At 40.0% G+C, this 17,510-nt stretch overlaps 2 protein-coding genes across 9 annotated transcripts in view; one reads left to right on the plus strand and one right to left on the minus strand.

The window, feature by feature from the left end:
- LOC134210761 (peroxidasin) overlaps positions 1–17,510 on the plus strand; it is a 671,031-nt gene that overhangs the window by 216,732 nt on the left and 436,789 nt on the right. The gene's annotated exons all lie outside the window — the stretch shown is intronic.
- LOC134215034 (lipase member H-like) lies at positions 12,330–13,624 on the minus strand. The gene is made up of 2 exons (XM_062694293.1): positions 13,378–13,624; positions 12,330–13,312 (listed from the first exon to the last, which is right to left on the minus strand). Exons 1-2 carry the CDS (start codon positions 13,590–13,592, stop codon positions 12,487–12,489), a joined length of 1,041 nt encoding a protein of 346 aa, XP_062550277.1. The 5' UTR covers positions 13,593–13,624; the 3' UTR covers positions 12,330–12,486.

Below are 17,510 nucleotides of genomic sequence, written 5' to 3' on the forward strand. Positions count from 1 at the left end.
GATCTTTACGAGTATTTATTCAAATCATCAAACATGTGTTCAGTTTTATGATTATTTTTATTAATTTGTTAAATTCAAATAAATATTCACTGACCCATATTCATTCCGAAAAATGACGGTGCAAAGAAGGTCGATGTTCTTAATTAAAAATTATCGAATATTTAAAGCTCTGGTCATAAAGGCCAAATAGGTCATTTGGCCGAAAAGGTCATTTGACTGAATAGGTTATTTGGCCGAAATGGTCATTTTTCCGAATGGGTCATTTGGCCGAACAGGTAATTTGACGTCTCTCTTCTCACCTTTCAATCATTATTTCTCACTTCTCACAGCGAAGAGAGACAACTCTATTCTTTCTTGTCTCTTCCCACTTTTTACAGTGTTACCGTACGGTAATATTGATTGCCATTATGATGTGGGATGGTAGGATTATTTATTGTTCAGCTAGATAACGTCCGATTTAAATGTGGTGGGTGCCTGCACAACTAATGCTCCAAATGCAACGCAGATCGTTGAAGCCAGTGTGAATGCGACTGATTCGTTGGGGCGGAAATACTGGAACGGTGAAGAGGACGAAAATAATGAGTGCCCAAGAATTTATGGTTGCGGGTCGATTGTCCATGAGCTCTCGTTTGTTCCAACGCCAGCCTAGTTGAGTCAGCCCCGAAGTTCCGTCCAGCGAAAAAGTACAGGCAAGCCAAGCCCCGCCGACCACAATCAGCGGCCCCGGCTCCAGTTAGTCGTGGTCACGCTCGTTCGTGGGCACCCCAAACGCCCAGGATTTCGGTAGGCCATCGGCCACGCTCTTTCCATCACGCATTCGTCGAGCCCCGCCGAACAAAATCATCGGCCTCGGCTCCAGTTAGTCGAGGTCACGCTCGTTCGCGGGCACCCCAAACGCATTCGTCGACGGATTTGCACAGTCGGTTCACCCGCTTCACCAAGATTCACCATCAACCGCCGACCTAAGCCTCGACATCGACATCCATCGTTCGGATTTCGCCAGATCCTCCGCCTCACCGTCAACCGCCAGCCAAAGCGACTCCACGTCCCGAGCACCGATTCGTTCGGTCCGTTCTGAGCCTCGAGGTGTCCAGCGCGCTCCTGCCAGCCCTACCACGCTCCTGTCGAGTCTATCGCTAACGTTATCGAAGACGACGCTCTTCATGTCCTCTTCATGTTTTCAAAAAGTATCAAAAATTCAACCGGTCAGCCAAGAATCACAATTCTTATGCTAAAATAAGTCTCCTGTCAAATTTTCAGCTAATTCGGATAAAATTTAGAGGTGGCTCAAGTCAATTTAGTGTTTTTGGGCTATTTTCAATTTTGGAAAAAATCTAACAAGAGATATAAACGTCGAAAACTATCGCAACAACCTCTATACGGAAGCTTTTGGTGTGCTCTACAAGTCTTGTGAACATTGCCATTCGTTTCGTTCACGTTTTGTCCATGTTAAAGTGATTTCCAAGCTTTTAAGTGCATAAAAATACTGTTTCCCCCAAAAGTCGTTGTTCTACAAAATTCTTGAGTTTATGACAAATAATTGTTAATTTATTATATTATTATTCCTCTTTTTTCCCTGGAAATTTGAGTAATATAATTGCCCATGTGCGATTTACCGTTAAATTCTTAAAAATCAGAAGCTGAACATTTGTAATAGATTTGCACGTTAGGATTTCTTCAAGCAAGTTGTTAAACGAAGAGCAGATGAAAAGAGACTGCATCTGTACTACGAAAACACAACCAAAACATCAGACCCCCGAAGACATCATATTCGAAATTGCTCTCTTTCAAACTCCTTTCATTCTTTTTACATGCCGCACCGTTCATATTTGCAGCAGGGATGCCAGATACATTTTTTATAAGTCTGTATCAATCTCAGCAAAATGTCTGTATTTGTCTGTATGGAGTTTAAAAGGTACAGGAATTAGAAAACTATTTTAAAATCATACACTTTTGACTACGTAGAATATCGAGGTTTCAATAATCAAAAAGTTGGTGTAAGACTTAGTCGAGTCAAGTACAAGATATTGAAGACAAATAAGGTTGCGCTGTTGACGTCGAAATACGTTTTTTGGTATTTATACTGTAAGGTTACAATCAAGTGGTGGATTAAATGGGATAATATCACTAATACTATCTCGTCTTATGCCAAGTGAAGATATTTCACTACAAAGCACTGAATAATGTTCTTATCAATATGTATGTTGTTACATTAGCATGAATTGATAATATTTACGCAATTTCCTAACTGAAAATCCGTTGGGAAGTCCAAAAGTGTTTGGTTCGTAAGAGAGGCACAGAAGGAATAAATCCGTTTGGAAACCCAAAGAACGGAATTGACAACTTATGGGTTTACAAACCGAGAACCTTTGGTCATTCAAACTTTTTCGGGCTTCCGAAGAAACTCTTTTTGCACTTTTGAACAGAATTCTTTTGGCTTCTGAATGGTATCTTTTTAGGCTTAGGAATCCCAAAAGGATATCCCTTGTACAGAAACAGAAAAAAATCCATTCAGAATCCCCGATGACTCCTGAAGAATTTTGTTCAGAAATTATTTCCCGAATACCAAATAATTTCGTTCAGAAACCCAGAGAAAGGCCTTGTTTTTGGGTTTATGCACCGATATTTTGCAGTTTTCTGAAGGATCTCTTTTTGGCTTTCGGAAAGAAGTCTTCAAGGTTTTTGAATCGATTCCTTTTGCACTTGCTAGGAAATCCCATCAGAATCTCTGGTCCAAAAGCAGAAAAAAAATCCACACAGAACGCTCCAATCGAAAATCCAAAAGAATTTTTTTCGAAAGTCCAAAAGGATTCCGTTCGGAAGACCAAAAGTATTTCGTTCAGGATTCTAGAATGATTTGCTCAGAATCCCATCAGAATTCCGTTTAGAAGTCCAGAAGGATTTATTTGGGGAGCTCAGAGTGATTCCTTTTGAAAGCCCAAAGGAATTTCGTTCAGAAAATCGGTTCAAATAATTCTGTACGGAAATGCGTATGAGAACGGATATCTTTTGGGCACCCTAATGGAATTCTTTTGGGCTTTTGAACTGGATCATTCTGGGCTTCAGAATGGATGGATTTGGACTTTTTAATGGAATCTTTTTAGGTTTCCGAAAGGAATCAAAGAATCTTTCCGTTTGAAATTCTAAAATAATTCTGTTTGGAACCCAAAAGAGATCCCGCTCAGAAGCCTAAAAGGCCCCATTCGGAATTCCAAAATGATGCCGTTTGGAAACCTTATAGAATTCCGTACGAAATCCCCATAACGATTTTGTTTGAAAACCCAAAATGGTTTAATTGGAAAGCCCAACAGGATTCTGTTTGGCAGCCCAAAGTTTTTAAAAACTGAATGTCTGTAAAAGTCTGTAACTTCAATCAAAAGTCTGTATAATGTCTGTAATCTGTATGATGTCTGTATGCAAGACCAAATGTCTGTATAATTACAGACATGTCTGTATTTCTGACATCCCTGATTTGCAAAAATGCAGCACATTCATAACTGTGATCAATCATCGTGCTTTCATTCTCACGTTTTATAAGTTGAAAGCTCACAAACAAAATACCTACCTGGGTTAACTTCTGCGATGTTTTCACTATGACATTTTTACACTGAAGAAATATGAAGTTTCAATTTCTTTTGAATAACCAGATGGCTAAAGCTGGTTTCCGGTCGGATGGCGCTTCCGGCCTTATTCTTGATTTTTGAGTTAGAATTGGTAATAGTTTTTTCGTTCATTGTTTATATTTGCAAAAGCGTGAGCTTTATGTAAAAATCGCGTGACATTTGCCAAAAAAAATAAAAATATCAGCATTGCATGGGACATCATTACACTATTCATATATGACTTCAGGAAACTTATAATTATTGAAGAAATATCAACGTCAGCCTGAGGCTTAAGGTCTGAGGGAAGCTCTCTCGCGGTAGAGCGCTATTTTCGTACTAAAATGTCTATAACTCGGAATTGGGAACGAATTTCGCTTATCCCAACTGACAATCTCTTTGAAATTTATCAAGGAATGTTCCTACAAAATTTCATGGGCCTACTATTTCCCAAATTTGAATGAATGTCTCAATACTGAGCTATTGTACAACTGAAATTTTCGCTTCTCAGTACCTCTCTCCGATGATTTGAGGCACAAAGGAACCGAATTTCGCAAAACCCAACTGACAAAAGTTTTGAATTTTTCCAACGATCATTTTGATGTAATAAAAAGTATATGTCACCGCAATAAATTTTGCAGGAAGCTCTTTTTACTTCAACCAAGTTTTTTAAATTCCATACAAAAGTTACCATTTCGGGAGAGCAGCCAACAGCACATTTTCTTGCACGCTTAAAGTCAAGTACACATCGCATGAATAGCTTTCACACATCACGGCGACGCCTTGGCCAACTCTCACTATGAGTGAAAATTTTGTGTGAAACATAAGCAGTCGCTGTGTACTGTCTCAAATGTGCATGATATGTGTAAGTGAGTTTGCCTCGAACTGTCAAAGTCCCTTCGGGTCGCTATGATGGCGAACGTGTGCAGAATGTGCTGCAAGAAATCATACTTTTTCGGAGGTTTTTCATTTTGTTTTGATGGCGAAACAAAAAAAAAGTGCGAATACAGTCATCGCACTTTGTTTTGTTGATCGAAACGATTGGAGAAGCCTCCGAATAAGTATGGAAGTAAGTTGGCTTACTTTAACATTAACAATTGAGGTTAGGTTCGATTTCCGACTGCTCTCTCGCTGTGTAAAATGAACTCACCGAAAATCATCGGCCATCGGTTACACAAAAATGAGTAACATCGTAGTTACTCATAATATGAGTTGTTCCAGGAGAGGCCCGTTTTGTGTGAACGGAACACAAAAATATGTAAGTCATTTTAAGCGTGTGTGGCGCACGGCAGGAAAGGAGCGATGAGAGCGGTAGAAAGTCCGTCAACTTTGTATCTAGCGTGACACTAGAAAAAAGCGTATTCCTATTTGGGAACACGAGGATACCAAATATATAAATTGAAATCAAATATTGGAATTTGATGAGATAAATAATCGAAAATAAAAAAAACAAATAAGACAAATAGAACAAATAAGCAAAGTCAAAGAGACAAATAAAGCAACTAAGACAAACAGTACAAATAAGATAATCAAGACAAATTCCTACGGAAGTCCCTCCAGGTATTCCTCCAGAAGTTCCTCCGGAAGTACCTCCGGAAGTACCTCCGGAAGTACCTCCGGAAGTACCTCCGGGAATTCCTCCGGAAGTTCCTCCGTAAATTCCTCCAGGAAATCCTCCAGAAGCTCCTCTAGGAAATCCTCCAGAAGTTCCTCCAGGAATTTCTTCTGAAGTTCCTTCAGGAATTACTCCGGAAGTTGCTCCAGTAATTCCTCCGGAAGTTCCTACAGTAAATCCTCCTGGAATTCCTCCGGAAGTTTCTACAAAAATTCCTCTGGAAGTTCCTCCAGGAGTTCCTTCGGAAGTTTCTCCAGGAATTACTCCAGAAGTTACTCCAGTAATACCTCCGGAAGTTCCTCCTGGAATTCCTCCGGAAGTTCCTCCAGGAATTCCTTCGAAAGTTCCTCCAGGAATTCCTTCGGAAGTTCCTCAAGGAATTACCCGGAGAATTTTCCAGGACTTCATTCGGAAGTTCATCCAGGAATTTCTTCGGAAGTTCTTCCAGGAGTTACTTTGGTAGTTCCTTCAGGGGTTCCTATGGGAATTCCTCCGGAAGTGCCTTCGGGAGTTCCTCCGAAAGTTCATTCGGGAATTCTTCCGGAAGTTCCTTTGTGAATTCCTCCGGAAGTTCCTTCGGAAATTCTTCCGGAAGTTCCTTCGGGAATTCCTCCGGAAGTTCCTTCGGGGATTCCTCCGGAAGTTCCTTCGCGAATCCCTCCGAAGTTCCTTCAGAATTCCTCCGGAAGTTCCTTCGGGAATTCCTCCGGAAGTTCCTTCGGGAATGCCTCCGGAAGTTCCTATGGGAATTCCTCCGGAAGTTCCTATGGGAATTCCTCCGGAAGTTCCTTCGGGAATTCCTCCGGAAGTTCCTTCGGGCATTCCTCCGGAAGTTCCTTCAGGAATTCCTCCGGAAGTTCCTTCGTGAAATCCTCCGGAAGCTCCTTCGAATTCCTCCGGAAGTTCTTTCGGGAATTCCTCGAAAGTTCCTTCAGGAGTTCCTGGGAAGTTCCTTCTGGAATTCTTCCGTAAGTTCCTTCAGGAAATTCTCCGGAAGTTCTTTCAGGATTTCCTCCAGAAGGTCTTTCTGAAATTCCTCTGGAAGTTCCTCCAGGAATTTCTCCGTAAATTCCTTCGAATTCCTCGGAAGTTCCTTCAGGAATTCCTCCGAAGTTCCTTCGAATTCCTCCGGAAGTTCCTTCGAATTCCTCCGGAAGTTCCTTCAGGAATTCCTCCGGAAGTTCCTTCGGGAATTCCTCCGGAAGTTCCTTCAGGAATTCCTCCGGAAGTTCCTTCAGAATTCCTCCGGAAGTTCCTTCAGGAATTCCTCCGGAAGTTCCTTCAGGAATTCCTCCGGAAGTTCCTTCAGGAATTCCTCCGGAAGTTCCTTCTGGAATTCCTCCGGAAGTTCCTTCTGGAATTCCTCCGGAAGTTCCTTCTGGAATTCCTCCGGAAGTTCCTTCAGGAATTCCTCCGGAAGTTCCCTCAGCAATTCCTCCGGAAGTTCCTTCGAATTCCTCCGGAAGTTCCTTCAGGAATTCCTCCGAAGTTCCTTCGAATTCCTCCGGAAGTTCCTTCGGGAATTCCTCCGGAAGTTCCTTCGGGAATTCCTCCGGAAGTTCCTTCGGGAATTCCTCCGGAAGTTCCTTCGGGAATTCCTCCGGAAGTTCCTTCGGGAATTCCTCCGGAAGTTCCTTTGGGAATTCCTCCGGAAGTTCCTTCGGGAATTCCTCCGGAAGTTCCTTCGGGAATTTCTCCGGAAGTTCCTTCGGGAATTGCTCCGGAAATTCCTCCGGAAGTTCCTTCGGGAATTCCTCCGGGAATTCCTCCGGAAGTTCCTTCGGGAATTCCTCCGGAAGTTCCTTCGGGAATTCCTCCGGAAGTTCCTTCGGGAATTCCTCCGGAAGTTCCTTCGGAAATTCCTCCGGAAGTTCCTTCGAAAATTCCTCCGGAAGTTCCTTTGGGAATTCCTCCGGAAGTTCCTTTGGAATTCCTCCGGAAGTTCCTTCGAATTCCTCCGGAAGTTCCTTCGGGAATTCCTCCGGAAGTTCCTTCGAATTCCTCCGGAAGTTCCTTCGAATTCCTCCGGAAGTTCCTTCGGAATTCCTCCGGAAGTTCCTTCGAATTCCTCCGGAAGTTCCTTCAGAATTCCTCCGGAAGTTCCTTCAGAATTCCTCCGGAAGTTCCTTCGGGAATTCCTCGGAAGTTCCTTCAGAATTCCTCCGGAAGTTCCTTCGAATTCCTCCGGAAGTTCCTTCGAATTCCTCCGGAAGTTCCTTCGGGAATTCCTCCGGAAGTTCCTTCGAATTCCTCCGGAAGTTCCTTTGGGAATTCCTCCGGAAGTTCCTTTGGGAATTCCTCCGGAAGTTCCTTTGGGAATTCCTTCGGAAGTTCCTTTGGGAATTCCTTCGGAAGTTCCTTTGGGAATTCCTCCGGAAGTTCCTTCAGGAATTCCTCCGGAAGTTCCTTTGGGAATTCCTCCAGAAATTCCTTCGGGAATTCCTCCGGAAGTTCCTTTGAATTCCTCAGGAAGTTCCTTCCTGGAATTCTGAAGGAACTTCCGGAGGAATTTCTGGAGGAACTTCCAGGAATTCTGGAGGAACTTCCGAGGAACTTCCTGGAGGAACTTCCGAGGAATTCCTGAGGAACTTCCGAGGAATTCCTGGAGGAACTTCCGAGGGATTCCGGGGGGAATTTCCTGAGGAATTCTGGGGGAACTTCCGGGGGAATTCCTGGGGAACTTCCGAGGAATTCCTGGGGAACTCTGAGGAATTCTGGGGAACTTCCTGGAGGAATTCCTGGGGAACTTCCGAGGAATTCCTGGGAACCTGGAGGAATTCCTGGGAGAACTTCCGGAGGAATTCCTGGAGGAACTTCCGTGAGGAATTCCTGGAGGAACTTCCGAGAATTCCTGGAGGAACTTCCGAGGAATTCCTGAGGAACTTCCGGAGGAATTCCTGGAGGAACTTCCGAGGAACTCCCTGAGTGAACTTCCGGAGGAATTCCTGGAGGAACTCCGGAGGAATTCCTGAGGAACTTCCAGGAGAATTCCTGGAGAAACTTCCGGAGGAATTCCTGGAGGAACTTCTGAAAGATTTCTTGGAGGAACTTTCGTAGACAATTCCTGGAAGAACTTCCGAAGGAATTGCTGGAGGAAATTCCGGAGGAACTTTCTTTATTTTTCTTCTTAGTCTTGTCTTATTTGTCTTATTTGTCTTGTTTGTCTTATCTATCTTATTTGTCTTATTTGTTCAATTTGTATTATTTGCCTTATTGGTCTTATTTGTCTTATTTGTCTTATTTGTCTTATTTGTCTTATTTGTCCTATTTGTCTTATTTGTCTTATTTGTCTTATTTGTCTTATTTGTCTTATTTGTCTTATTTGTCTTATTTGTCTTATTTGTCTTATTTGTCTTATTTGTCTTATTTGTCTTATTTGTCTTATTTGTCTTATTTGTCTTATTTGTCTTATTTGTCTTATTTGTCTTATTTGTCTTATTTGTCTTATTTGTCTTATTTGTCTTATTTGTCTTATTTGTCTTATTTGTCTTATTTGTCTTATTTGTCTTATTTGTCTTATTTGTCTTATTTGTCTTATTTGTCTTATTTGTCTTATTTGTCTTATTTGTCTTGTTGTCTTATTTGTCTTATTTGTCTTATTTGTCTTATTTGTCTTATTTGTCTTATTTGTCTTATTTGTCTTATTTGTCTTGTTGTCTTATTTATCTTATTTGTCTTATTTGTCTTTTGTCTTATTTGTCTTATTTGTCTTATTTGTCTTATTTGTCTTATTTGTCTTATTTGTCTTATTTGTCTTATTTGTCTTATTTGTCTTATTTGTCTTGTTTGTCTTATTTGTCTTATTTGTCTTATTTGTCTTATTTGTCTTATTTGTCTTATTTGTCTTATTTGTCTTATTTGTCTTATTTGTCTTATTTGTCTTATTTGTCTTATTTGTCTTATTTGTCTTATTTGTCTTATTTGTCTTATTTGTCTTTATTTGTCTTATTTGTCTTGTTGTCTTATTTGTCTTTATTTGTCTTATTTGTCTTATTTGTCTTATTTGTCTTATTTGTCTTATTTGTCTTATTTGTCTTATTTGTCTTATTTGTCTTGTTGTCTTATTTGTCTTATTTGTCTTATTTGTCTTATTTGTCTTATTTGTCTTATTTGTCTTGTTGTCTTATTTGTCTTATTTGTCTTATTTGTCTTATTTGTCTTATTTGTCTTATTTGTCTTATTTGTCTTATTTGTCTTATTTGTCTTGTTGTCTTATTTGTCTTATTTGTCTTATTTGTCTTGTTGTCTTATTTGTCTTATTTGTCTTATTTGTCTTATTTGTCTTATTTGTCTTATTTGTCTTATTTGTCTTATTTGTCTTATTTGTCTTGTTGTCTTGTTGTCTTATTTGTCTTATTTGTCTTGTTGTCTTATTTGTCTTATTTGTCTTATTTGTCTTATTTGTCTTATTTGTCTTGTTTGTCTTATTTGTCTTATTTGTCTTGTTGTCTTATTTGTCTTATTTGTCTTTATTTGTCTTGTTGTCTTATTTGTCTTATTTGTCTTATTTGTCTTATTTGTCTTATTTGTCTTATTTGTCTTATTTGTCTTATTTGTCTTATTGTCTTATTTGTCTTATTTGTCTTATTTGTCTTATTTGTCATATTTGTCTTATTGTCTTATTGTCTTATTTGTCTTATTTGTCTTATTTGTCTTATTTGTCTTATTTGTCTTATTTGTCTTATTTGTCTTATTTGTCTTATTTGTCTTATTTGTCTTATTTGTCTTATTTGTCTTATTTGTCTTATTTGTCTTATTTGTCTTATTTGTCTTATTTGTCTTATTTGTCTTATTTGTCTTATTTGTCTTATTTGTCTTATTTGTCTTATTTGTCTTATTTGTCTTATTTGTCTTATTTGTCTTATTTGTCTTATTTGTCTTACTTACACCAGCACCACTGTTATCACCCAAATACTTTTCAAAGCTTGTGTGGAAACCTTGTTCAGAAATCCTCCTACGATATTTTCTAATGTTGTTCTAGAAACGACTCATGTTTTCATTTTCCAAAACCAGCTGCACGCTTAAAATGACTTACATATTTTTGTGTTCCGTTCACACAAAACGGGCCTCTCCTGGAACAACTCATATTATGAGTAACTACGATGTTACTCATTTTTGTGTAACCGATGGCCGATGATTTTCGGTGAGTTCATTTTACGCAGCGAGAGAGCAGTCGGAAATCGAACCTAACCTCAATTGTTAATGTTAAAGTAAGCCAACTTTTCCATACTTATTCGGAGGCTTCTCCAATCGTTTCGATCAACAAAACAAAGTGCGATGACTGTATTCGCACTTTTTTTTTGTTTCGCCATCAAAACAAAATGAAAAACCTCCGAAAAAGTATGATTTCTTGCAGCACATTCTGCACACGTTCGCCATCATAGCGACCCGAAGGGACTTTGACAGTTCGAGGCAAACTCACTTACACATATCATGCACATTTGAGACAGTACACAGCGACTGCTTATGTTTCACACAAAATTTTCACTCATAGTGAGAGTTGGCCAAGGCGTCGCCGTGATGTGTGAAAGCTATTCATGCGATGTGTACTTGACTTTAAGCGTGTGGAGTTTGTTTATTTTGATTTCCTCTTTGCGTGATTGGTCGGCGCTGCTGCTGTTCTCTCGCCGAACCACTGCATGAGTGATAAATTTCTTCCCCATTGTTGCCAATTCCTTTTGTTCTCCGTTTACGGCAAATTCTCAAGCAATTGTAAACTGCATAATGATGAAATAATTTTGGCGACACTGACAGCATCATTCTGGCGGGCTGAATTGGGCAATTTTCTCTCTCAGAGAGTGCTACCACGTGCTTTTTTAACGGAAAATCCTTCCCTCAGACCTTAACAGAAATATTGTGATTTTTAGAGAAATTGGGGCAAAATGTCTGCCCAGCACGAAACCCCGCGCAATCGATTCATCGCACTTTTTACCTTCAGGAAACATGTACTTTCTGGAAATTTTTCAGCGTCAGCTGGAGTAATTGAATTTCGAGCCTTTTGCTTTTGAAAATCCCCAGTGTGCAATGTACGACACTCCAAACTGCCTTTGAATTCCCCAAGCAGCACACATGTTGTAAATAAGTTTATAATAATCATATAATATGTCCAAATTCAGTCATATATGTATGAGTTGCCACAACCAAATCGTCCTGGTCAGTGCTGCTAGGCTCAGCGCACAAAACAAATAGGCATCATAGAATAAACTGCTCTTTGTGTACCGTTTAAATTCATATTCCGAACACTTAAGCACATTTTTCACTTCGGAGGTCTTTATGACACATGAATTAAATTATTTCAATAGACCAATTAGTTTGCATCAGTTTGCCAAAGAATTGAACTTTCATATAAGCGCTTGATATTCACATTTTATTGATGCTGACTGATTTTATTCTTTAGAAATTTATCTCATATGACGAACACCCATAGTAAAAATTGTCTCAAAATCCGAACACAACCTTGAAAGTACTGAAATACAACATTTCAACGTTATTTCGATGTTGGACAATTATAATGTCCTTGATCTGTCTACCTGTCGAGAAAAAACCTTTATTTAATGCAAAAATGACGACATGCTTCAGATAAATTTTCAAGTAATGAGTGTTCGGAATATATGAGACTGTTTTGGGATTTGAGTCAACACGGTATCAACAATCGTCGAACGGCATTCTAATATTCTAGATAATCAACAAGAATATGTGTGAAGTCCTCACATTTTTCGTCAGTTGCAATAGCTCCATTATGCATCCTTATACCAACAAAGATGTATTACAGTATTCTGAGAAGTTCTATGATACTCTAAAAGTCTAATTTTCGTCGAGTTGAGATATCGATATTCTAAATTATCAAAATGACCATTTACGATGTCTCCTCAATTCCAAATAATTGGAATACCTGGATTGAACATCATTGCTCACCTCGCGATTTTTGGGGCAGAAATCTCAATTAATAAGCTATTGACTGAATTGAAATTCATTTGTTATGAATGCTGCAACTCAGCAAAGTCGAGAAATTGGTTTTAACTGGTTCCTGCTGCGTTTTGAAATTTGTGTCTCTGTATGTATGAGTTAGATTTAAAATGGGATGCTACTATGTTTCACCTTTAAGAAATATTCAATTATGAGTCACTTCATGTTTCCTTTATTTTTCAGGTCAAACAGTTACAAAAGTATTCACGTACTTTCAAAAGCATGTAATATGTCTCATTTTGATCGATTGAATTTTATTTCTATGTGGTTATATTAGTTGCAATCCATCATAAGTGACACCACTTGCTAAAACCGCACCGTGTATGGTGAAAAAGCCGACGTCCGCAAAAAGTAATCTCCACCTGATTTATCGCTTCGTATTCCGAGCACGTTGCCTCTATTCAAAGCGCACAGACTCACAAGGTAAGCTGGCCAGTTGATGCATTTCTTCCCACGGTACACATTGGCCGGATTCAGTGACAATCGGAACAGCGTCACCGCGTGCATGTGACTGCACAGGATCTGGCCCGCGAACTCGGCATCACTGGTCAACGGAATGACGCAGTTCGTCTGTGGAGAAACTCCCCCATTGGGGTAGAAGTTTTCGTGCCCATCGCCTACACCCACTCCTATCGTTAGACGCGCGGTGATGATTGTTTGCACAAAAATAGCATCGCTACGATCCAACCGGTATTGCAGTCCCCGATCCCTGGGGAGGGTGAAGCAGGGCCCAGCTGGATCTAAACCGTAGATACGTCCAATTTTGCCACCGAGTTTGTGCCCCACCTGGCCGCTGATCTGGGCACCCATGCTGTGACCAACTAAAGTGATATTATTCAAGGGCACTCCAACACTTTCAAGATATTGGATGAACTTCGTCAGATGCCCCGAAGCCATAATGGTGTGATTCACGGCCGTTCTGTAATAATTGTACCGTGCCAAGCGACCCCAGTTTACCGCACATACGTTACTTCCGGTGAACTTTAGTGTGTCTTGGATCAGCTGTTGAAACCACATTCGTGACATATCGTCCAGCCATCCATGGATGATGAATATCACTTCCTTCGAAGTATTAACTTTTTGACCTACATTTGAGTCGTTCACATCTACTTGTTTCAGCTTAGTTGAGGTCCTACAATAAATCGTTTCCAAATTTATCCATTCCCATGAGTTCAGTTAACCGAAAATGAAACGTACCCATTACTGCACCAAAATGTGACATCCTCCTCGACCGTACTCGTTAAATCCCCCGTTAGTATGTAGCTGATGTCGTTTTGCAACGCTCCGAACACCGTGTCCATCGATTGGGCCAGGTTGTAGTCCGAGTTCGCATTGAACATGTCCAGCAGACCGCACTCGACGCGACCAATCAAACCGGCCAGCGCCAAAACCGAAACCATCGCGAGTGACATTTTTGCTGATGCTGCTACCGTTGGGTTTGGAACTTTCGAAAGCACTGGATGCACTAACTTTCGAAGCGCTACATGGTTGACTTAAATAGATAACGGATATCTAGTTTATTCGGGTGAGATAACAGCAGCAGTGGCGACAAACGATGTTTGGGATGATTTCGTAAATGGGAAGCATTGTTCAATTGCTCAGCAGCCAGGTCGCGCATCTAATAGTGGATTGGGAGAAACGTTTCTTCTCCGGACGGAAGACAGTGAAACCCATTGCAACGGTGACCCTGACCCTGAACTGGAAGTCTAATAGACTGTGCTAATTATTAGCAAAATTGGGAAAGGTTGCAAGTTGCATTGGAATGGTGATTGGGTTGTCGCTAATTTATTGGAAAGTATTGAAGTAGAACAATGAAGGAATTCTTTCTGTGAGAGCTCTATTTTGTTGTTTGAAGACCATCCAGTGCATTACAGACGTATTTTTCAATCAACACATCTACGAGAAACGGAATGCAATTCAGAACAACGACTTTCATAGTTTAGGAGTGGTGTTATCAATGTAGTTAATAAAAGAAAGAAAATTACTTTGTTACAATAGAGAAAACCCAATTCTGCGTTGAGCCAAATGAACTTTCCGAAACACTGCGGAGTTATGAGGTAATATTATTGCCAGTGGATTAAACAAATTTGATTAATCAAATCTAATGATCAAATCGAAATTGGGCAAAACTTTTGTATATCAAAAGTTATCGAAAAAAAAAAGCGAAACGGCGATTGGAAGCAGTATTTTGGAAGATTGACAGCTCATATTTTCGAAGGACTATTTTGGAAGATTGAAAGCTCATAAATTAAACCATCAAGACTGCCAACTGAAAAGCTTCAAGTGGTAATTTTGCAGTTGATCCATCTCCTGTAGCGTTTGGCCGTCCAACAACCAGCGAACAGGGAACAAATTCTTAAAGACGAGTCCTGATTTCCAGCGATATGGGATCAACTTGGGCAAGGATCAACAAGTCCGAAGAATTTGTTTATGAAGTTACGTCTCATAGCGTCACATTACTATAGATAGTAGAATCTTATATTCCACTATCTATAATTACCACCGGTTCTTTACTTGGTGATTGTTCATACATGGGATAGTTTAACATATGGCCCGTTCCATCCCATGACATATCAAGCTCTATCTGGAATAAGGGCGAATGTCGCAAGAGAGGATTCTCTTCGTCAACTTCCCCTCTTTTTAATAAAAGTGACAAGAGGCGGATTTCTTTGTGGTTTTTCACCTCAGCACGATAGAAAACAATGCGAACTTGCATTCTGAGGGGATAAACTGCAAAGAAATCCTCTGCTTGTCACTTTTATTTAAAAGAGGGGAAGTCGACGAAGAGAATTCTCTCTTGCGACATTCGCCCTTTTACCAGATAGAGCTTGATATATTAGCCAAGTTGCGGCTATTTAATATGGATCCACACAGATAGTCTACAAGCAACTACAAGGAACGTCTCCGGTAGTTTTCCCAGGGCTTTTATAGATCTCTTTCTCTTCAAAAAACTGTCCTACATTTCTTAGTATGTTTTCAGGTAAGTACACCACACTTTTCTGAACTTCATACCTTTTTTATATAATAATTTTGACGTAGGACTACGTCTGTGTTTTCTATATTGGGGTACACTTTACGATTGCGAAAATCGGGGACCGTCACGAAAATATGATAGACTTTAAACTTTAATATCTAAGCCGTTTCTCGAAGGATTTTCAATTTTTTTGGACCATTCTTTGTATTCATTTGAAAATACTGATTTTCAACTATTTATTATCGATAATTGATTAACAGTTTAGAAATAGGTCAACCAACCAATCACGTACATGCATCACTAGCACAGACATCAAAAATCAATCACTTGCGGGTTTGGATCTAATCCTCAGTTTGAACAAGGTTTCACGCAGAGCAGACGCATCAAAGCGATCGCAGCGGAGCGGACACATCATCACGGAGGCGCTTATAACATTTTCAAAACCTTCTTTTGTATAAAATGGTGGCTTTTGTATAAAATCAATGAAGACGTCACCTCAGTGGAAACTATCTACAGGAACCACCCATCGGTGAACGTCGCTCGGACAGACAGATGCCAAGAGATAATGTTTTGTAACATGAAGAAACTTCGTCTTGAGTCAAATTTCTGTTGTTATTCCTCGCAACAATACGCATCTTAGATAACCAACATTCATAACCAAATCCAGAATCTTGCGAGAAAACTTCATAGGATTCCTAGAATTTGTCATTCTCCGTACGGTCCGTTGTCTGCTGCGGAATCCCGATCAAACTTCATAAGCCCCGCCCCTTCATTAATCGTTATGAGTGCACATTATATTTACACCCATACAGATCACAAAGGGGCGGGGCTAACGGGCTTAATTTATTGAATACAAGAAAGCTGCTTTCCGGCGCGTGCGAGCACTTTTGATCGGAATTCCGCGGAAGGAATGGGCGTTTTTCGGGAAAATATCGATACTGCCGAATCGATGTTTTTATTGTCGAAATATCGATGCCGAAAATATCGGAGTTGAAACATCGATATTCCGATATATCGATACGTCCGGAAAATTAAAAGCACGAGCAAAAAAAATGGAAGCTTCCGATTTCCCATTTTAGGTAATCAAATCACACATCAAAGTTTCGCTGTTTTTAACAGATTCTGCCTAATGTGCTACATTTTTGCTTTTGAATGATTTGTTTATCGGCTTTATCGGTCATTTCTACTCAAAGTATGAGGGAGTAGATAATCGAAAGATAATTGAAAATCATCATATTGAAAGCCATACAAGTCATACAAGTATGAAGCGATAGAGGGTGAAAGGGAGAAAGGAAGACCATCTATTGAACAGCACACAATCGAACCGTGAATCTTCTTGCCTAACGCCCTGGTTGTGGACGGCTTGGTTAGTGGTATGGAAACCACCGTGCCAAGACAGGCAAAAAGATCCAAGCAAGGATCTCTCGATGTACTGTTCTGTTTTACTTCTAGTTCTATCGATCGGCAGGTTTATGCGGAATTCGCACTACCCCTCATGGAGGTATGGACACGGATCAACCTTGTTTTGTATAAAAACCTTTTTGGAGGACACCATCCTCAAATATGGTCGAAATAAAGAAGAAATAAGCAGAATCAGAAATCAGAAGTGGCGTGAAACCAAACACAAATATATTTATTTGCAACGTTTGGTTTTCGCCCGCGATGTAAGCGTACGTAGTAAAGTAAGGATTGTGATGTCCCCGACTGAAAGCCAGTCGAGTGGCTTCAGTGGTCGATGAGTCCTGTTAATTCCAAGGTTAGAGAATCAAAGTCCATCCAACTGGGAACAACTATTCGACTTCTTAATTCAGTTGGCTTCCGAGCAGTTTGCTCAATGTTAATAAAACGACACAAATTATTATGGCAAATACCATCAATTTCGAATAGCTACGTAGTCAGGGCCGGATTTAGCCGAAAAGTAGCCCCAGGGCCGACAGTTTGTGGGGGCCCCAAAATGTACAAAAAAGTTGGTTTTGGTACATAAGAAATGTGGGGGCCCAGACCCCCCTACATCCGGCCCTGTACGTAGTCCTACGTCACCCTTGCGTACAACCCGATTGGGCTGCACCTTTGAGTTTTTTCACAAAAATCTATTCTTTTCATGGTTTTAAAACTCTTTATATATTTCTTCTTAAATTTTAAAAATTTTCTTCTTGAATTTTGCTTGTTGCACGAATTCTTGTAGAAATTCTAAAATGGTGTACTCTTACCAATTGCAATATTCTACTGCCAAAGTAGTCGTTTCTAAAGTTTAGTTGTGTTAAAAATATTGAGATACAAATCAGAACTGTCTAGATTTGAAGGATATTTTGAAGCTGATAGAATTTGTCCATACTAAATAAACTGCGGTCTAGGA

This window comes from Armigeres subalbatus, chromosome 2 (genome assembly GCF_024139115.2).
Source record: "Armigeres subalbatus isolate Guangzhou_Male chromosome 2, GZ_Asu_2, whole genome shotgun sequence".
In the NCBI taxonomy this organism is placed as follows: Eukaryota; Metazoa; Arthropoda; class Insecta; order Diptera; family Culicidae; genus Armigeres; species Armigeres subalbatus.

Excerpts from the sequence above, each read along its gene's own strand:
- LOC134215034 (XM_062694293.1), bottom strand. The coding sequence starts at position 13,592 with ATGTCACTCGCGATGGTTTCGGTTTTGGCGCTGGCCGGTTTGATTGGT. Across the intron at positions 13,313-13,377 it reads ACATTTTGGTGCAGTAATGG|GACCTCAACTAAGCTGAAAC; the intron begins GTACGTTTCATT and ends GATTTATTGTAG.